This window comes from Lepus europaeus, chromosome 15 (genome assembly GCF_033115175.1).
Source record: "Lepus europaeus isolate LE1 chromosome 15, mLepTim1.pri, whole genome shotgun sequence".
In the NCBI taxonomy this organism is placed as follows: domain Eukaryota; kingdom Metazoa; phylum Chordata; class Mammalia; order Lagomorpha; family Leporidae; genus Lepus; species Lepus europaeus.
Window position 1 is genome coordinate 94,242,974 of NC_084841.1, and position 21,590 is coordinate 94,264,563.

General features: G+C 61.9%; 1 protein-coding gene across 9 annotated transcripts in view; it reads right to left on the reverse strand.

Moving 5' to 3' along the window:
• PDE8B (phosphodiesterase 8B) overlaps nucleotides 1–21,590 on the reverse strand; it is a 164,982-nt gene that overhangs the window by 30,188 nt on the left and 113,204 nt on the right. For 5 of the 9 annotated variants that reach the window (XM_062212534.1, XM_062212535.1, XM_062212539.1 and 2 more), the window contains 5 exons: nucleotides 18,546–18,634; nucleotides 11,578–11,656; nucleotides 8,507–8,647; nucleotides 7,654–7,742; nucleotides 5,520–5,580 (listed from right to left, as the gene is read on the reverse strand). In XM_062212534.1, coding sequence (XP_062068518.1) covers nucleotides 5,520–5,580; nucleotides 7,654–7,742; nucleotides 8,507–8,647; nucleotides 11,578–11,656; nucleotides 18,546–18,634 — 459 coding nt within the window. The remainder of the gene's footprint in view (nucleotides 1–5,519; nucleotides 5,581–7,653; nucleotides 7,743–8,506; nucleotides 8,648–11,577; nucleotides 11,657–18,545; nucleotides 18,635–21,590) is intronic. The other 4 variants (XM_062212541.1, XM_062212540.1, XM_062212537.1 and 1 more) reach the window with 3 other exon arrangements.

A 21,590-nucleotide genomic window follows, 5' to 3' on the forward strand; every position in this document is an offset into this window, starting at 1 on the left:
CAGCCGTCCACTCCACAGCTCAGACACGAGGACCGCGCCCAGCTGTCCACTCCATGGCCCAGACACGAGGACCGTGCCCAGCCGTCCACTCCACAGCTCAGACACGAGGACTGCGCCCAGCTGTCCACTCCATGGCCCAGACACGAGGACTGCGCCCAGCCGTCCACTCCACAGCTCAGACACGAGGACCGCGCCCAGCTGTCCACTCCACGGCCCGGACACAAAGACTGCACCCAGCTGTCCACTCCACAACCCAGACATGAGGACCATGCCCAGCTGTCCACTCCACGGCTCAGACACGAGGACTGCGCCCAGCTGTCCACTCCATGGCCCAGACACGAGGACTGCGCCCAGCCATCCACTCCACAGCCCAGACACGAGGACTGCGCCCAGCCGTCCACTCTGAATCCCAGACACGAGGACTGCGCCCAGCCATCCACTCCACGGCCTGGACACGAGGACTGCGCCCAGCTGTCCACTCCACGGCCCAGACACGAGGACCGCGCCCAGCCGTCCACTCCACAGCTCAGACACAAGGACCGCACCCAGCCGTCCACTCTGAATCCCAGACACGAGGACTGTGCCCAGCCATCCACTCCACAGCCCAGACAGCATGGACATGAGCATCACACCCAGCCGTCCACTCCACGGCCCGGACATGAGGACCGCACCCAGCCATCCACTCCACAGCCCGGACACGAGGACCGCACCCAGCTGTCCTCTGTGTCCCAGACATGAGGACTGCACCCAGCTGTCCACTCCACAGCCCAGACGGTGTGGACATGAGGACCACATGTAGCCATCTACCCCAGCCATCCACCCTACAGCCCAGGCAAGAGGAGCACACCCAGCCATCCACTCCATGGCCCAGACGGTGTGGACACGGGGACCGCACCCAGTCATCCATTCTGTAGCCTAGACGGCTCGGGCATGGGGGCTGTGTCCAGTTGTCCACTCCGTGGCCAAGATGGCACGGACATGAGCACTGCACCCAGCTGTCCCCTGGCGCTCACCAGCTCCCTGTGCACCCCACTTCTTTCCGAGGTAGACTCGGCAGGGCAGGATGTGCCCCAAGGTTCTGCACTTGGTTCTGAGAACTGAAAGGTGGCCCATGGCTCCCCATTCTGTGCGACTGCCGAACGCCAGGGCAGATGCCGACCACAGTGGCCTCCTGGCTGACCTCATGGGCAGGAGCCGCACCGTGGGCCTGGCTCTCGAGCTTCCTCTGCACTCGTAGGGTGTGTGACAGGCTGAGGGGGCCGTGGGGTCCAATGGGGCCATGGCCAAGCTACACCCAAGAGCCACACAGGCAACCCTAGATTCTCTAGCAGCCACACTAAAAAAATAAAAAAATAAAAATAGGTGAAACTCACTGGAATTCAGCTCTGTGCAAGTTTCACACAGAATCAACATGAACTTGGTCGCTCTTGTCTTTGAAAGCGGGCCTGTGCCCCCCACTGATCCCATCACAACCAGACTTGGCCCAGTACAGCACTGGATGTGGCTAGGCCAGAGTGGGGTAGGGTCCTCACCCTCAGGAAGGCTGGAGGGCCAGACATGAACTGAAAACTCTCTTCTACTTTCAGCCCACGACAGCTCACGGCCCAGACCCACATCCATGCCTCCGGCCTTGACACACGTGTCCCAGCCAGCAGCTCTCACACTGTGTGAATCGGGGTCCCCTGGGGGGCCCATGATGACGCCTGCCCAGCCCACCCCCAGGGCTTCAGGGTCTGCAGGTCAGATTTTTTGATTCTAACAAATCCCCTGGGGTGTGACAGCTCAGGGACCTGCACTTTGGGAGCCCTTCGTCCAGGTCATCCTGTATCCAATGTCAGTTTCTCTCACCAAATGCCTGGTCTACTTCCAGTTGATCACCTCTCAAGGTGGGGAATTCACTACCAATTGAGGCCACCACTTTGGTCAGTGCTGTTAAATAACTCTGTTCTGACCGGCACCACAGCTCAATAGGCTAATCCTCCGCCTGTGGCGCCGGCACACCGGGTTCTAGTCCTGGTTGGGGCGCCGGATTCTGTCCCGGTTGCCCCTCTTCCAGGCCAGCTCTCTGCTGTGGCCCAGGAGTGCAGTGGAGGATGGCCCAGGTCCTTGGGCCCTGCACCCCATGGGAGACCAGGAGAAGCACCTGGCTCCTGGCTTCAGATCAGCATGGTGCGCCAGCTGCAGTGGCCACTGGTGGGTGAACCAACGGCAAAGGAAGACCTTTCTCTCTGTCTCTCTCTCTCTCACTGTCCACTCTGCCTGTCAAAAAATATATATATATATAACTCTGTCCTATGCCGAGCCTAATCTGATCCCTTCACAGCTCGCCTGCTTTTGGCTCTGGGGCTGGGTCCCTTCTCCCTCACAAGGAACCTGCAGCACACGGAAACCCCCGTCTTTCTCCCTTGCGCCCCCAACCCTCCATATCCTTAATGCCTTGGGCTCCGTCTCATACTTTACGATCACAGTAACGTGCTGGGCTGTATGCATCTTTACAACATCAAGACAGAACAGCTGCTACACAATGCAGCAGGCACGAACCCCAAAACATCATCTCTCAAGATTCGTCGGCAGTTCAGCCCCCGAGCCGCCCTCCCATCAGTCTCACATCAGCACTGTGACAGCGTGTTCAAACCTGGGACTCCCTGCTGAGCCAGCTGGCCGTGGGCAGGAGGCAGAGTGCTCCCTGAGCCGGCAGCCTGCCCGCCTTCTCACGGGAGGAGCACGCTTCCCGCCACGCCACGAGGCTGGTGAGAGGCCAGTGGAGTCCCAGAGGTGGGGAAGCCCCAGGCCGGAAGGGCTCCCTCCTGCCGCCCTCCTGCCCTGTTCTGGGTCCATGAGCAGAAGGCAGAAGCTTGCCCTGAGCCCCGCCCCACCCACCCTCGTGGCGCCTTCCACGCAGGACCCGCGGAGCAGGGGGATCATTTCTGGAGCTGCTTACTGGGTGGGCCGTGCTCGCCCAACCACCTACCCTTCCTAGCCAGGGCACACCCGTGCCTCCCCGAGGGCCTCTCCCTCCTGATGGACACTGCCGCCCAGCAGCTTCCAGGAGGCTGCCCTCCCAACATCATGTGGGGTTCAGGCTCCAGAGCACAGCCAATGGATGCACTGGGGCCACGCAGACAGGAGCCCCCTGCTGAGACCAGGCTCCCCCCACAGGGAGGCTCCAGGCCTACAGAGGGGGAGCTGGGTCACCTTGGGGTGCCAGGAGTGTCCATTCCCCATGCCCGCCTGCCTCTGGGACCCCGTGTACAGATTCTGGCAACCCCACAGCAAGCTTCACTTCTGGGTTGGGATCCTGACCTGGAGACCAGGCAAAAGCCAGGGCCTGGTATGGAGGCAGAGGGCGCCAGGGCCGGCACCACACCGTGGGAACATTGCTGCGGCTCCCGCATGAACAAAATTCAGAAAAGCAAACGCCTTCCAGACGGGCAAGCCACATGGGTCCGAACCAGGAACGCGGCCCTTCAACAGACCACTCTGGGCTGTAGGGCAGTCTGCTGCCTCCCGGGACCTGGGGCTCGCTGTGACCCGCTCAGCCTCTGGGCAGGGAGCTGCGTCCCTGGTGCCAGTCTGTCCTGCTGCCCACGGCTTTCCTTGCTCAACACAAACCCACGCCCACCTGATGTCAGAGCTGACCCTCAGAGAGCAGCGCCCCCAGGTTCCCCTGCACACAGCTGTTCCTGTCGGGGACCCTCGCCAGCACTGCCCCCACGGCCACCTGTCACCTGCTCCTGTGTGGAGGTGCCGTCCTGCAGCCACCCGGCAAGCAACGCTTTGCTCAAGGAAAACCCGCATCTCCTGTGCAGCGCACCTGGCTGACGTCACCGGCCAGGGTCGGAGCACAGTGCACCACTGTTGGGTGACGTCAGCAAGCAGGGGCAGAGTTCTGCACTGTGAGGTGACCTCAGCGGCTGGGGCGGGGCTCTGTGCTGTGCAGTTAGTTGACGTCATGGCCCTAAGGCTGAGCTCTGGAGCGGCTGCTCACCTCCAGTGCCATGGCCTCCTCAGCCTCTCTGGCCACTGGCATCACGCCACTGTGCTCACAACAAGGCCCAGCCCGAGGGCCGGCTGTGCGCCAGGCAGTGTGGGCACCCTAGGAAGGACGGGACGGGGCAGCACCAGGTGGCTGAGATGGCCGTGGGCCTGAGAGGGACACAGCCCTTGTGTTGGGTTGGACAGTTGTGTGGAGCTGCAGGAAGATGGGGTCCCTGGACTCCAAGAGCCGGGGGGGGGGGGCAGGGGTGTGCAGCTGCAGGAAGATGGGGTCCCTGGACTCCAAGAGCTGGGGTGGGGGGGGCAGGGGTGTGGCTGCACCTGTTTTGGATGGCGCCTTTCCCTGGTTGCTCTGGCACTCAGAGGCCAACAGCCCCAGAGCCTGGCGCAGGGCCAGCACTGGCTGCTGGAGCCCCATTGTCTCTCTGGAGGCGGCACTGTCACCCTCCCTGGCCATGTGGAGCCCACACCCCTGCAGGCCGGCCTGGGTCACACAGTCCTCGCCCTGCCCTTCCCAGGGCGTCACTTGAGCTGATCGTGGTTGTCACAGCATCCCCAGGACCAGGGGCTCGCTTCAGGGGGAAGCCACCAAGGGCACCCAGCTGATGGCCCATGCCCACCCTTGCCAGAGCCCCCTCCTCCCTGGCCAGGCCTGACCTCGCCCAGGCGAGATACGCGGTGACAAAGCACACAGTCCAGGGCCTCTACCAATGCTACTGTTGTAACTGCCCATGAAGGGTTTTAAATACAAGGGCACTTCGGAGAGCTCACGGAAAATGCACAGTATCTTTAGAAAATTCTCCATTTTTTATTTATTTGAAAGGCGGAGAGGGAGAGGATGGAGACCTCTCCCATCTGCCACGTCAGGCCCCGAATGGCTGCGACGGCTGAGGCTGGGCCGGGTAAGAGCCAGGAGCTGCAGCCTCCAGCCGGGTCTCCCACATGGGTGCAGGGCCCCAAGCACTGGAGCCGTCACCTGCTGGTGCCAGGGTGGGCGTCGGCAGAAGCCGGACTCAGCCCCAACGTGCGCCAGCGTGTGCTCTCACCTTCCCAGGAACCATCCGAAGCCCCTCGTGTGGCAGCTCACCAACAGCCTGTGACTTCAGGGGATAGCTCTCCCAGGTACCACGGTGACGCCAGGGTATTAGCAACGCCAGCCCTCGTCTGGAATGCTGGCTTCTGGGACGAATGTGCCACAGGGACACACTCACGTGGACGCACACCGCACTCACGTGGACGCACACCGCACTCACGTGGACGCACCCTTCCCCTCTGCTGAGGGAGCTGTGCTGGGAGACAGACTTCCTGTTTGGAGGACGAAGGGTCGCTCACAGACCTCGGGCCACAGAGCTGCTCAGCCTCGGGCTCCACCATCACCCGCCAGCACCGGCAGCGAAGACGGAGACTCAAAGCCGCGTGGCAGGCGGGCCCGGCATCGGCCACTGGGGGACGGGACGAGGGACAGCGCAGACAGCAGCACATGCCCGGCTGACAAAGCGGACACAGCGAGGGGACTACTGTACCTGCTTGTTATTGTCACCGGTGCAACACAGTTTCTTGAGGGACACAAAATGTCTGATTTTCCTACGGACGACAACAGTTATCAGTGAGTCAGACAGGAGTGGTTCAACCTCTCAGCACACGAAAGCACCAACAGAGCCTGCTTCCAGCAAAACGCTACAGCTGACATCCAAGCAAAACCCAGCCTACACCGAAGCGACACGTGCCTTCAGAACCGGCATCCCTGGGCGGGGCTGGCCCAGGAGCACCGTGCTCCTGTGGACGCCACTTCGTAGCAGCTACTCAGGTCAGCTCCCACGAGCCCTCAGTCCTCAGGGGTGGGGCGACGTGACCACACCCCGGCGGTCACTCTGCCTGTGCTGGGGGTTTTATAGGAAGAGGATGAGACGTGGCTGGGCGATGGCCAGATGTCACGGCCGCTGTTTCTGTAGTCAACGTTCCACCCTGTCTCACACCGCACTTGTCAGAAGGACGGCATTGTTCAGAGAAAAATCCTCTCGCTTCAAGGTCAAGGACAGGATCTTGGACCTCAGCCCGTGGTCCCGCTCAGTACCACAAGGGAACCGGACGAAGACCACAGGGACCTCACCCCTGTGCAAAACACCGGCTCAAAGCCACATTCCAGAGCCGTGAAGCCCGGGGCTTACATCACAGCCGGCACCTGGCAGCCCGGGGGGTTCCCGCTCTCCTCTCCCCTCCCCACGGCTCAGTTTCTCTGGAGGACTCTGCAGAGAGCACAGAATACGGGTTATTCCCCAAGGAGCTTCACTCAAGCGGGAAGACGTAGCAAGTCCCCACTTGTCGTCACAGTGGCCTCTGACCGCTCCCGCTGACCAGTGGGGGACCACACAGGAAGTCGCTTGTGCGTCAAAGAACCTTTTCTTTGGTCCATGAAACGCGTAAGATCAGGAGAGTCTACCCTGGGTGGTGGGGCATCATCTCTGGGCTTGGGAACCTGTTGGTTCTGCACTCCACGTGGGTCTCGGCTGCGATCTTCCGAGACACGGACCCAGGCCGACGATGGAAACAACAGGGCAGCCATGATGCGGCCTCCCGTCTGAGTGCGGGAGCAACAGCGGGGCTGAGCCCCTCAGGAGGCCCCGGGCAGCCTCCTGCCACACCTGAGACCCTCGCACAGGGCCCCATGGGCGCCCCCAGCCCTAGAGACAGACCCGAGGGAGCCGCCAACGACGAGAGGTGAGCGAGTTCAAGGGCAGCGGTCTGAGCTGGCAGGAGGGCAGTCCCAAAACCAACCCACCAGGGGACACTCGAGCTCTCTGCTGCTTCAGACACCGCTGGCTTCCTGCCCGAGCAGCCGACCGCAAGGACCTCGGGGCCCCAGGAGCCCCGGCGTCCTGGTGCTGGTGGTGTGCGGGCGTGGGCATGGGCGCTCTCTCACACCCTTGTTCCCTTATTGGCACAACCACCATGGTCCTTTCCCAGAAACGTCACACAATGTCACTGCCGTCTGTGCTCTGATACAAAGTGACCCCAATAGCAGCGACACATCTTCCCTCAGGTCAGCCAGGACCACTCAGGGCCATGGACTCCAACTACAGGGCTGGCATGGACGACGCATGACCGGGGGGTCCACAGCACCCCGGCCAGAGATGGAAGAAACCAGCACCTTCTCGCTGTCTCGGCACGAGGTTAAGGGCCCAGCTTTCCCTCCCTAATGGCGGCCTTTCTGCTCTCTCAGCCGGCATGGAGCAGGCCAGAGCCCAGGCCCGGCCTGCAGAGAGCTACAAGCACAGAGAACCAGACGGCCTGGAGGAGAGAGGGGAGGCCGCAGCCCCAGCCAGAGACCCTCTTCTCTCGTGGGGATGAACCAGCCAGAATCTGAGTCCCAGAGGGGGCTCTGGCCCCAGGGAACCAGGCGGAGCCAGGTGAAGGCTGGCAGGGGAGCGAGCGTTGCTTTCCAGAGGCCCCGAGACCGCGAAGCCACCGCGGCCGCTGCAGGTGCCCCGGTGCACAGCTCGCACGCCCACCGCCCATGTATCCATGGGCTGAGGCCCACGCTGGCATTCTGCACGTATCTGTGGGCTGAGGCCCAGGCTGCGCTCTGCTCCGCGGACCCCGTGCCCACAAGGGAGGGCCCCGCCTCGTGTCGGCTGGAGACAAGCAGTGTGCTCTCACCCGCCTTGGCCGATCACCGGGGCGATCTTCACGTGCTGCTGGATGCTGTCCCCGGATTTCCGCCGGGCGTAGTAGATGCCCTGCCACTCCTGCGGGGGAAATGGGGGCTCTCAGGACCCTCGCCGAGGCCTCCAGCCACACGCCAGCTCTCAGCCACACACCAGCTCTTAGCGGGCAGAGCGACATGCCCGCGTACTTCCGTGGGTATCACACACCCTGGCAGCTGTCCTGGACCCCCCGCCCCCCCCCCGCCCCCCCGCAAGGCCGACAGGGCCCCAGGGCACGGAGACAAGACCACATCAGCCCGCCCTCCGTGAGGGCCCAGGACACGTGACCGGAGGGCTGTTTCCTCTACCAGCCCTCTGCTACCCAGGACCAGGTAAGGGCTCCCTCTAGGTCACCCTCAGAACCGCACAGGTCCCGTGCGCTGCAGCGGGGCCCCAGGGGGCCTCCCTGGCTGAGGTGGACGCCCTGGGAGCAGGGGAGCGGGACAAGGAGCTGCAGGTGCACAGGGAGCGGAGGGGAGGAAGAGAACAGGGAGCCAAAGCAGACACAAACTCGGGACTGCCTGTGCGTGTGGACACTCAGTGTTCCAGTCCCCCGACCCCAGCAAACCAGCAACCACCACAGCTCGGGGGGAGGGGGGATGCCCGTGACAGGCGGGTCAGGTCCACACAGGGAGGAGGGTCCTCTCCCCAAACCGCCAGGTGCACCTGAGACCCAAGGTCGACCCAGCAGGGCAGCCCTCCAGCAGGCATCACGCTGTCTCCTGCGAGCGACACCCCCAGCCATGGGGGCTCAGCCCGGGGGCGGAGCCTCGGAGGGCCTGCTGCAGCGCGCGCGGCTCACCCACCTTGCCCTTCCTGATGCACGTGTTGATGGTGTCCAGGAGGTCGGCCCGGTTCCTGTCGCTCTTGGGCAGCGTGGACAGCTCCTTCCCCAGGAGCTCGCCCTTGTGGTAGCCCATCATCCTCTCGAAGGCGGGGTTCACATACTGTGGGGGCGTGGGCTCGTCAGTGCGGGCGGGCGAGGGGCGGGGCCCAGACACGGGAGCACGGGAAGTTCTGGGGGCAGCAGCTCCTCCTCGGGAGCCTGGACCCCTTCAGCTACCACCCGTGCCCTGGGGGCAGAGGGGAGGACCTGCAGCCTGTCCACCTCCCCAGGTCCCGCCCACCATCGCCCACCCGGAAAGGACACAGCGGCAAACGAGAGCTCGGCTCAACAGGCTGGCTCACGTGAGGGCACGTCAGGAACCGTGTGCACAAGACGAGAACGAGAGGGAAGCTGGGGGCTGGCGCTGCGGCACAGCGGGTTAAAGCCCCGGCCTGCAGTGCCAGCATCCCATACGGGCGCCAGTTCAAGTCCCGGCTGCTCCGCTTCTGATCCAGCTCTCTGCTACGGCCTGGGAAAGCAGCGGAGGATGGCCCAAGTGCTTGGGGCCCTGCACCCGCGTGGGAGACACAGAAGCTCCTGGCTTCGGCCGGGCCCCGCCCACTGCAGGGGTGCTCCTGTGAGGGGCTCCCCCCGCCTGCACGCAGCTCCAGCGACTGCTGGGAGAGCTCTGGTGTCTGTCCCCCACGAGACATCACATCCTCGCGGGCAGAGGGGCTGTGGGTTTATCTCGGGAAGCTCAGGGCTGTCTGTGGGTGGTCCCAGTCTGCTGACTTCCTCACCTGGACCTCATTCTATTAGTGTTTGAGAGGCAGAGACCGTGAGCTTCCGTGCACTGGCTGCGGCTGAGCCGGGGGAAGCTGGGAGCCAGGAACTTGACTCAGGTCTCCCGTGTGTGTAACAGAGACCCGTCACCGCTGCTCCCCAGGGCGACCATCAGCAGGCGCTGGCATCTGGAGCTGGAGCCGGGGACTGAACCCAGGCACCGAGCGAGGAGGCACGAAGGCCACCCCTCAGTCATCCTCCCGTGTGTATGCTCTGTTCCCCGTGAGGCTGTGTACGTGATTAGAACTCATGGCCTCTTTCACACCACGGTCCCTGGACTTCAGAAATCAGCAGAAACCACAGGTAAGACCCAGCGCCAAGTTCAAATCCTAGCCAACGCCCAGCTAAGCCACCGCGGGCAAACCACCTTCCCTCTCCATTCCTCCCAGGTTCCCATCTGTGACACGGCTGTGACGGTAGTTCTGCACTCAGGACTGCTACACGGAATATTCGAGTGGGTGCAGGAGGCTTATAATGCGCCTGGAACTCGGGAGGCACCGTGTCACGTTCTAAAGCCAACACGCGTGTAGCAGGGAGGGAGACTGGATGTCTGTATGGATGGACGGACAGACACAGAGGTACCGTTCCTAAACTCTGCGTGCTGTGACCCGACCTGTGCAGTGGGTGCTCACAGCGGGTGCCCAGCTCCTCATCCGGGGAAGACGCTGGTGACCAGCAGGGGCAGGCATCCTCCAGCGCACCCACGGAGGCCCACCCTCGGCGTGCACAGCACAGGGTCATGAGCGCCCCCTCCCGTACGTACAACACCCCCTGTCCAGTCTGCCTCCTTCCCTTGCTCGGGTCTTGTTTTTCCAACTGCTTGGTCACTGCAGTAGGAAGCACCAGGCGGTGCCCTGAGCAACGGGCCGTGGAGCCTTGTCCTACAGCTCAAGTTCCCTCAGTGCAGGAAGCCGGCCCCGCCTCTGCCGTACGGGCAGCACCGTGCCCCAGTGAGATCCTGCTGCGGCCCCATCCCGCGGGTTCTGGGAGGGAACCACGTCTGACACCTCTGTGGTGTGGGCAGGGGCCAGGGATGGCCAGCAAGGAGAGGAAGCCTCCAGGTGCCCTCTGAGGGGCACCCGAGTCGGAGGGGAGGCGGGCGGCAGGTCTGGGAGTCAGGCACCGCCGCGTGCTCTGGCTCTGACCTGGGCCGCCGGCCTCCAGGGGCCTCACTCTCCTCACCTGTGCAAACGGGATGACCTCAATGAAGCGCTGGGGACAGTGATGCTGTCTGCGTGTGCCCGAGAGGCCCGAGACACAGCTGCGGGCTCCTGCTGCGGGGCCCTGGGTGCCGCTGGCTGCTCGGCCGCTCTGCCACGGAGCCAGCGCCCTGCGGCCAGTCTATAGGGCGGGGCTCTGCCATGGACAATCATTGTTTCTCACGTGATTTATGTAATTCTGAAGGATGGAGGGTGAGAAGGACAACGCTCCCGTGGCCTTCCCATCCTCCCCAGTGCCTGCAAATGGCCAGGACCCGGCCAGGAACCCGGGACTCAATCCGGGTCCCCGTGTGGCTGACAGGGCCCCCATCACCCGAGCCACCGCTACTGTCCTCCAGGGCGTGCGTTAGCCGGAAGCTGGAGCCGGGGCGGAGCCGGGTATGAAACCCAGGCTCCGACGCGGGTGCGGGTGTCTTAACCACAACACTGACCGCCTGGCACGGTTACTGTGTCTTAGTCACCAAGTCTGTCGTATTTCAGCAAGTGTCTCTGCTACACACGTGTTTTTCCTGAAGATGCTGTTACTCTAAGGGCTTTGCAGTCAGAATACAAAACATGAAGAGCAGGCAAGTGTGAGGGAATTCCACAGCCCATGGCAAACGGAGTTGAAAGACCAAGTTTGTTCTGCAGAAAACTGACAAATTCACGCAGTTCCTGCACAATCCGCATTTCCACGAACTTTGTGAAGCCCTCCATCAATGAGCACCTTGGGAAACACTCGGCTTCCACGGTGCCTACAGGCGTCCACTCCATCATGTGGCCGACTGCCCTGCACGCCCCGTCCTCACAGGCGTTTCTCAGGTTTCCCCCGTCTCCGTGGGGGGAATGGCAGGCCCGATGCGAACCCAGCCTCTGTCCTGTACCGAACAGGTGCTTCTCGGCCCAGTCTGCAGTCTGCCTCCCACGCGCTCGTCTCCTCCCCAGAGGACCTGCAGCGCAGGAAGCGCCTAGCGGACGCGGGGCCGCCGCGACACCAGGGCCTTCCTACCTGAATCACGTGGTCGTCGCTCGTTATCTCTATGGCTTCGTGACAGTGGTCTAAGGCGGTGAACACCGAATTACAGGCCCTGAGAGGTGCAAAAAACAAAAACAGAAACCGACGTTAGTCCTTTTATAAAAAACATCATTACATTCTCAGAACTCCATGAACTCTACTGAACCTATTAAAAATTCAATAAAATACATTTAAAAAGTTGCATTTTGTCTGCTATGTGACAAATCAACTAATGTTGGATTCATTAAAGTCCTGCCTTTTGCTGTTCTAGTGGCCTAAATGTGGGGCCTCCTCCAGGGTCCGTGTGGGAATCTCACGCCCGCAGGACAGCAATGAGAAGGAGCCCTGGGAGCTGATGATATCGCATGGGGTTCCACGTGAAACCACGTCCCAGAGGCTGCAGTGAGGGCCCCTGCCCCGAGCCATGCAAGCACACAGTGAGGGACCCCCACGGGAGCCACGGGAGCCATGTGAGCACACAGCCAGGGCCTGGCACAGGTGTCATGGGAGCACACAGCCGGGGCCCCTGCTCAGGAGCCACGTGAGCACACAGCTACGGTCCACCTGTGCCACCAGAGCTCGCGGGACACCCGGAAACCTGCCGGCAGTCCAGAACTGTGAGCCATACCCTCCTGTTCTTAAACATCCCCCACTGGAAGAGATTTGGGGATAGTGAGCCTGAACAGACAAGGGGGGAAAGAGCCGTCTTTCAACCTCAACCCATGAGCCACAGCAGATACCTTTTAAGGATTTCTTTTTTTTTTTTTTTTTTTTTGGACAGGCAAAGTGGACAGTGAGAGAGACAGAGACAGAGACAGAGAGAAAGGTCTTCCTTTTCCGTTGGTTTACCCCCCAATGGCCACTGTGGCCAGCACACAGCACTGATCTGAAGCCAGGAGCCAGGTGCTTCTCCTGGTCTCCCATGGGGTGCAGGGCCCAAGCACTTGGGCCATCCTCCACTGCACTCCCGGGCCACAGCAGAGAGCTGGCCTGGAAGAGGAGCAACCAGGACAGAATCCAGCACCCCAATTGGGACTAGAACCCAGGGTGCTGGCACCGCAGGCGGAGGATTAGCCTATTGAGCCGTGGCACCGGCCTGATTTATTTATTTGAAAGTCAGAATTACACAGAGAGAGAAAGAGAGCCAGAGAGAGAGAGAGAGGTCTTCCATCTGCTGGTTCACTCCCCAGTTGTCCGCCACAGCCAGAGCTGTGCTGATTCGAAGCCAGGAGCTTCTTCCAGGTCTCCCACACAGGTTCAGGGGCCCAAGGACTTGGGCCATCTTCGACTGCTTTCCCAGGACATAGTAGAGAGCTGGATTGGAAGTGGAGTAGCCGGGACTCGAACCAGCGCCTATACGGGATGCCAGTACTGCAGGCGGCAGCTTTACCAGCGCCTATACGGGATGCCAGTACTGCAGGCGGCGGCTTTACCCACTACACCACAGCGCCGGCACCAGAAGATACTCCTGTGAACACGCTACCCAAAGACAGACGGTCATCAGCACACTCTTCCAGACCTCGGCAAGGTGCTGCGCCAACCTCAGCCGTGACCCAGGACAGCCGAGTGGAGCAGACGGTCCTGGAAGTCCTGTCATGGCGCCCTTGTCCCAGAATGGTCGCGGAGAAGTCCTGCCCACAAGGAGCCGCTCATCAGGCGCCCCCGCGGGAGGCCGTCTGCCCATCACAGCACACACAGCGACGCCTCCTCACTTCCTCCCCGGGGGCTCCTGGCTCCTGGCCACGCCCCCGGCGCAGCGGTAGGGGAACAGGCGGAGTCCAGGCTCGGCACCCATGCAGCCCCTGCTGGGCCGTGTGCCTGGGGCCGGTCCTCGCCATTTCTGGAACTTTGCAGTCAGATTCTCAACTCCCTCGTTAGAATCCCACACAACCATCCGCACTTCACGGGTGTCTAAGGGTGGAAACCGTGTCTGTGGGGCATTTCACGGAGCCCAGAGACCCCGCAAGGATTCGACACCTGGCCTTCGATGCTGTTCGTGAGAACTCCGAGTAGTGGTCCTGTTTCCTCAGGCCTTCGGTGAAAAGTGAGCCACCGCCGATCGCTTCTGGCACGCACACCCAAGACGCCACCCCGACGTCCTCAGCGGCGGCCCAGCGGCCCGTGTGCACAGCCAGGGTCTTGCCCAGGGAAGGCCAGTGTCCGCGTGGTTACACAGTGAGACGCCTGCCCCCTAAGGGCTTGGGACTCGGCCAGCAGAGCACGGAACACTGCCTGCCTGCGGCCCACACCCCAGGTGCAGCTCCTGTTTATTTAAATTGCTCCAGGGTCTCAGGGGGTAAAGCCACTGCCTGCAGTGCTGGCACCCTATATGGGTACAGGTTCACGTCCCGGCAGCTCCACTTCTGATCCAGCTCCCTGCTATGGCCTGGGAAGGCAGTGGAAGATGGCCCAAGTCCTCGGGCCCCTGCTAACCACCTGGGAGACCTGGATGAAGCTCCTGGCTCCTGAGTTCTGCCTGGCCTAGTGCTGGCCATTGGGGTTATCTGGGAAGTGAACCAGAGGATGGAAGATCCCTCTCTATCTGTAACTCTGACTTTTGAAGTAAACAAATCTTTTGCAAAACTAACTAAACTACTCAAGTCCGCCCATGTGAACTGGGCACTGCCCTGTTCCCACCACTGCATCTGAAAATCAGGACAATGAGTACGACCTGACCAGACCCCAGAGTCGCCCGCACGGCCTCATGGGAGGAAGCAAGGGCTCATGGGAAGCACTTGCAGGCACCCGGTCCAAACTGGGCCCAGCACTTGCCGGCTGGCAGACACAGTCTGGGGGCACAGAGCTCCCCGGGAGAGCTGGACGATGGGCGCTCGGCACATTTCACCAAGCGGTGAACCCTTTTCTCCAGAGCACCCCAAGTCCCCACCACAACATGAACAGGTGCGTCAGAGAGCCCCCGTTCTGGTACCACAAAGACTTCCTTGACACGAGTCCCTAAATGCAACACCCAGAACCTCCTGACGGCTGTTCACGAAGCACCCGACTGTCAGACGCCCAACAGCACGGAGCACCCGGGATCCCGGAGTGGCCGGGGATGACTGCTCCCCGGGACAAGCACTACCCGGTGCCGAGTCTACCTGGGCTTCCAGTCTCTTCCATCTGACGTTCTATTCAAAGAAACCCACACCGAAAAGAGGCCCTCGATGTCAGCCCTGTCCTGGAGTCCAGAACTTAATCGCTCGCATTAATTTTTCACATCCTCAGGCAGAAGAACCCACACTTGCTAATTCCCTGTTCTTGGAAACCACTTAAGTGTGCCTCTCACACGTCTACTTTTGTGGCCTTGGGTGAAGAAGCTGCAAAACTGAACAGAAACCCCCAGGAAGGAAAGGTGACTAAGCGTAGAAACTCACGGGGAACGGGCACGGTGGCCCCTGTCCCGCGCCCTCTCGGGGGCTCCATGGTCCCAGGGGGGACGTGGATACTCCAGGCACGGGGTGTGAAGCCCACATCAGCCCCGTGTGATGACAGGGAGCGGATGCACGCCAGCACACTGGGCGCTCTGGGGGCTCAGAGCCCCTGAGGCTCTCAGCGCTTCGCCTCTCGGCTGTGGCTGGGAGGCTGGGCCACAGATCCCGCGTCCCTTCCAAATTACTCTACATGGACGGCATCAAGACAGCACACACACATGTACACACGTGTGAGCCCAGAGATACACGCATGTACACACACACACATACACACACATACACACAGGGGCCACCTGGAACAAGGAATGGGCGGGGCAGAGTGGTAGCCTGCGGGAAAAGATTCTAAACATGGTCCAAACTGCAGCACGCTCTGGGGTGCACGAGGAGGGAGGTGTAGCAGCACCTGGACCTCACACCGGCCGCTGGCTAGGGCAAGGGTGCGAGGCCGGGGTCGGGGAGATTGGGTCACAGTGCAGGGGGCTGGGACATGGGTGCAGGGGCTGAAGCACAAACCCGGGGGGGCTGGTCTCTTTATGCAGTCGGCTGCCTCTGCTCTAACGCCAGCTGCCACGCAGGGCCCAGGTGAGGACCAAGCTCCTGGAAACACCTGCCGATACAGAACGGTGCTGTGCCCCATGGATCAGGGCTCTGCCCAGTGGAAGCTTTGAATGTTTTTAACATTGAGGACCGCGGCTGCCTTAAGACCCGGAGTCAAATGAACACGGCGGTTCGGGAGTGACGCCCGGCTGACTCACAGGTGCAGCCGCTAGCACTGCACTGGCCTAAGTGAGCAGTGGAGGCTCTGGCCCCACCATCACCTGTGCTTTAGGTCCACGAGGTCCTGTCCTGAGAGAGGCGCAGGCCACTAGGAGGGAACGGTCGTCACCTGGCCCAGGTGACCACAGCCTCATCTCACGCATCCCTCTGTCCAGCAGAGCTCACCGGACAGACGTGGGCACGTGGCTTAGTTCCTGTACCTCTGAAAGCCATCGTACGTCATGCAACCTTCACGTGGGAGCACAGATCCGGTGCCTACAACCCTAGTGAAATAAAAATACGGTCCGCAGACACGTGTCCACCTTGAGCCCTGGACGCCAGCCCATGGCGCAGGCTGCCTGTGCACACGGCAGCGCCGGCACATACTGAGCTGCAGCTGGGGGGGAACTGTCGGGAACACCTTTGCAGGTCAGACCAGGATTATTCTGGCACTGTGGACGTGGGAGCCTCACCTTCCAGTCCGCAGGAAACGCCGCAGCTGTCTGCACCCCACCCCCAACACGGGTGGACGCCCCAGTGTCCCTGAATGCCCTAAGAGCCCGGGGAGGGTGTGGCAGACCAGGCAGAGTGAAGCCACGCCCACGTGTACACACACACACACCCCAGGGAGATGGCCTGGGTGAGGCCGGCACAGCGGGCGAGAGGGCTGGTGCGCCAGGCAAACCCTCCTTCCCGGGCCGCGGCCGTCCCAGCTCAGGTCTACACTGGCCTGCGTTCACAGGGTGAGTCGATGCACTAGGACTTCTACTGCGGGCCCAGCTCTCTGAAGCAGCTCCAGACAGCGAGGCCGAGGCGCCATAGGCCCCCAAGTGTCGGGAGCTTGGACACAAACAGGCCTGAGCTCAGGAGGCCCTGAGCAGTCCTGTGCGCCCAGTGTCTGAGCGGATGCCAGCAGCACGCGCACCTGCCCCTGCTGGCCATGCTCACGGCTGACCGCACACTGCCAGGCCTGCCTCTGTCCCGCTCAGGCTGGGCAAGGGCCCCTAACGTCGCTGAGCCCGGCCCTGCGGCACCCCGGCCCTCCCTCCCTGTCACACTTCCCGTCAGGGTGGGGGACTTGGCTGACAATAAGGTGATGCGCTGCTGGTGCTTCACTGTGGCCAACGCACGGGGAAGACAGAAAACACTGCAACCTTCTCTTTCTAATTCTGTTTCTGACCGAAAAACCTACGAGAACTTACCAAGTCCTGGTGCCCTCAGACGACTAGAGACTCCCAGGAATCAGCCACAGGACACGAGGATTAAAGCCATGGAATACTGAAGAAGGGCGATGCTGCTTTCTAGAAACATCTATGAAGTTTGCTGAAGCCAATAAACACACAGGGACAAGGAGACTTGGGTGTCCACCAAAGTCTCCAGCAACATTCTTCACCAGAGGCTTTAAAACCCCCGAATTCCCACTGCTCCGACACCCTTTTCTAATAGTTTTCCACCTAAGAAAGCGACTGCTGTTCCCGCGCGACTGCTCAGAGCTCTGAGCCGCTGGAAGGCAACAGCACCCCCTCCCCGGTCCTGGGCTCCCCCCGATCTGCTGGCTACCAAGGACACAGGACAAGGTGAAGAGGCTCTCGGCATCTCTGAGCGCAAAGATAGCGCGCAAGGGAGGATTCACAGCTACACACACTCCACCTTCCTCCTCCTGCGCTGAGCCTGAGCTGACCAGACTCCCGGTGGCCAGCGCCAGGCAGGGCAGGGACCGCTGGGCCTCCTCCAGCCCCTGAAGCTGCTGGGAACAGGCGGACAGGAGCCGCCCCTTGCCCAGCTCAGCATGCCAGGGTGGAGCCTGCACAAACCGGGCAGGAGCGAGGACGCTGACACTGCAGGTGGGCCCTGAGGCAGACGGAACCGAGCCCAGCATCCTGCCCCAGCCAGGCCCTGGGAAAGCCCGTCCGGTCAAGAGCGTGGGCGGAGGCCTGCTCCTACAGCGCCACATAACCGCAAAGCCACTCACAGACCCCGGGAGACAGCCGGCAGGTGCACAGCAACGCTGGCAGCACCATAAACACCCCCACCTCGGGCTGCCCCGTGCCTCCAGTCCAGGCACGGCCCCAGGAAGTAGCCTCAGAGCTTGTACCAACCCAACCTAACTGTACAAAAACCAAGCCTTTTCCTAGGTTGCAAAGTTCAAAATAGCAGCAAATCATGGAAATTCAAAGGGAGAGATGCTAACAGCTGATCCCACTCCACCCAGGGAACCCCGGCACAGACCCCACTGTTTACCCGCTACCCACCAGTGACACCCCGGGACTCGGCTGTGAACAGCGCCCATCAGCCTGGTGACAGACGCGCTGTTCTAAAGGACCGGCACCTCCTGTTGGTGTCACATGGTATCACTCGCCGTCACCTGTGAGCACGTTTGGACATGTGGACACGTGAAGACGTGTGGACGTGTGAGGATGTGTGGATGCCATGTGTATGAACAAATGTGGACATGTGAGCACGTGCGGATGTATGAACAAATGTGGACATGTGAGCACTGTGGAGTGTGAACGCTGTGGATGTGTGAGCATGTGTGGATGTCACACGTGTGAGCACGTGTGGACTGTGAGCACGTGTGGACATGTGAGCGTGTGTGGACTGTGAGCACGTGCAGACATGTGAGCACTGTGGGCTGTGAGCACGTGTGGACATGGGAGCATGTGTGGACGTCACACATGTGAGCACTGTGGACTATGAGCTTGTGTGGACATGTGAGCACTGTGGACTAAGAGCACGTGTGGGCGTTGCACGTGTGCACGCCGCGCTGTCACTCACCGTAGCTTGAACTGGGAGCGGACCTCCCCGTGCCCGATCTGGATGAGCTCGTTGTAGCAGGCGGTCACGCTGCTGTTCTCCACGAACCTCTGGGGAGAAAGCAGAGGGGACCAGTGAGGCGCACGCGGCCACGCTGAGTCACAGAGAACGGGCGTGCGCTGCCCTGCGGTTCCCTGTCTGCTGGGTAAGAACTCCAGACAGAACCAAGAGCTGGCCAAGTGCTCCAGCCGTCAGTTTAACAGCATCCGGGACATCGGGGCAGGCGACACCGCACACGTCCCTGCCCCCAGGATAAACACACCAGGGCAAAAACCGCCCCAGCCGCGCTGCCCGCAGAACTCTCCCCGCTCGCTGTCGCACTGACGTGACTCACGAAACCACACCTGCTCTGCTGTCACCCCTGTGCTGAGCCCCATGAGGGAGAGGAACTTACGGTGCAGAGGCTAGAGACAAAGGCAACCCCGGATCAGAGGTGGGCAAAGGCATGACGGGCGGGGTGACGCCCGGTGTGCACGGGTACGAGGGGCGGGCTGACGTCCAGTGTGCACGGGTACAAGGGGCGGGCTGACACCCGGTGTGCACGGGTACAAGGGGCGGGCTGACACCCGGTGTGCGTGGGCACCATGGGCAGGCGGACACCCGGTGTGCACGGGTACAAGGGGCGGGCTGACACCCGGTGTGCACAGGTACAAGGGGCGGGCTGACACCCGGTGTGCGTGGGCACCATGGGCGGGCTGACACCTCCTGTGCGTGGCTTCACGGGCGGGCTGACACCCGGTGTGCGTGGGCACCATGGGCAGGCTGACACCTCCTGTGCATGGCTTCACGGGCAGGCTGACACCCGGTGTGCGCAGGCACCACGGGCGGGCTGACACCCGGTATGTGTGGGCACCACGGGCGGGCTGACACCCGGTGTGCACGGGCACCACGGGCAGGCTGACACCCGGCGTGCATGGGCACCATGGGCGGGCTGACACCCGGCGTGCACGGGCACCACGGGCGGGCTGACACCCGGTGTGCGTGGGCACCATGGGCAGGCTGACACCTCCTGTGCGTGGCACCACGGGCAGGCTGACACCCGGTGTGTGTGGGCACCACGGGCGGGCTGACACCCGGTATGTGTGGGCACCATGGGCGGCTGACACCCGGTGTGCACGGGCACCACGGGCAGGCTGACACCCGGTGTGCGTGGGCACCATGGGCGGGCTGACACCCGGTGTGCACGTGTACAAGGGGCGGGCTGACACCTCCTGTGCGTGGCACCACGGGCGGGCTGACACCCAGTATGTGTGGGCACCATGGGCGGGCTGACACCCGGTATGTGTGGGCACCATGGGCGGGCTGACACCTGGTATGCATGGGCACCACGGGCGGGCTGACACCCGGTATGTGTGGGCACCACGGGCGGGCTGACACCCGGTGTGTGTGGGCACCATGGGCGGGCTGACACCCGGTGTGCACGGGCACCATGGGCGGGCTGACACCTCCTGTGCGTGGCACCACGGGCGGGCTGACACCTGGCGTGCACGGGCACCACGGGCGGGCTGACACCCGGTGTGCACAGGCATGACAGGTGTCATCAGCCAGAGGCAGGGATGAAACGCTGATGCATGGTCCCTGGTGCACAGAACTCCAAGCGGCCGTGACAGAAGCCCCTGGGCAGAGTCACAGTTTGTAGGGTTCCCTCTGTAGGAAGCGTCTCCAAGAGGCCGACCGTGGACGCGGGGCGTGGGTTTGTGGCTGCCGGGGCTGGAGGAAGGGCGCTGGCCATGGCTGCCTCTGGGGCTCGGTTTCTCCTCGGGCCCGAGCGCTGCGTTAGAACCAGAGGAACGCGGTGGTTGCACAACTCTACATGTACCGAATTGTTCCCTTGGAAAAAGTGCTTCCCTGTGTTTATTTTTAAAGTTTAGCGGATCAGTGAACAGAAACCATGAAGTCACAGCAAATACAACACAGGACACTGCCACGGGGGCTCTCCACTCAGCCACCGTCAGAGTGACATTTTCTCAAACGTCTTCATTTAACGGAAAGGACGAGGGGAAGGAGAGGAGGACGGGGAAGAGAGACGGCGACACGTCTCCCTTCGCTAACTGCCTGCCGCAGGTGGGGCTGCGCCAGGCTGCAGTCAGACCAGGGCACCTCTGCCTCTCCCAGGTGGGCGGCCGGGCCCCAGCCCTTTGGCTCCTCACCGCAGCCTTCCGGGTGCTTAGCACACGCTGGGGCTGAAGGAGGCAGCCAGGACGCAGGACACACTCTGCAGGGTAGGACGGGCACACACGTACTCACACACATACACACACATCACACACACTGCAGTGTAGGACGGGCACACACGTACTCACACACACCCACACCCACCCACACACACTCACTGCAGGGTAGGACGGGCACACACATACTCACACACACCCACACACACCCCATACACACTGCAGGATGGGGTGGGCACACACGTACTCACACACACCCACACACACCCACACACACCACACACTCACTGCAGGGTAGGACGGGCACACACGTACTCACACACCCACACACACCCACACACACCACACACTCACCGCAGGGTAGGACGGGCACACACATACTCACACACACCCACACACACCCACACACACCACACACACACTGCAGGGTAGGATGGGCACACACGTACTCACACACACCCACACACACCCCATACACACTGCAGGGTAGGACGGGCACACACGTACTCACACACGCCCACACACATCCCATGCACACTCACCGCAGGGTGGGATGGGCACACACGTACTCACACATGCCCACACACACCCACACACACCCCATGCACACTCACCGCAGGGTGGGATGGGCACACACGTACTCACACACACCCACACACACCCACACCACACACTCACTGCAGGGTAGGACGGGCACACACATACTCACACACACCCACACACACCCCATACACACTCACTGCAGGGTAGGACGGGCACACACATACTCACACACACACACACACCATACACACACACTGCAGGGTAGGACGGGCACACACGTACTCACACACCC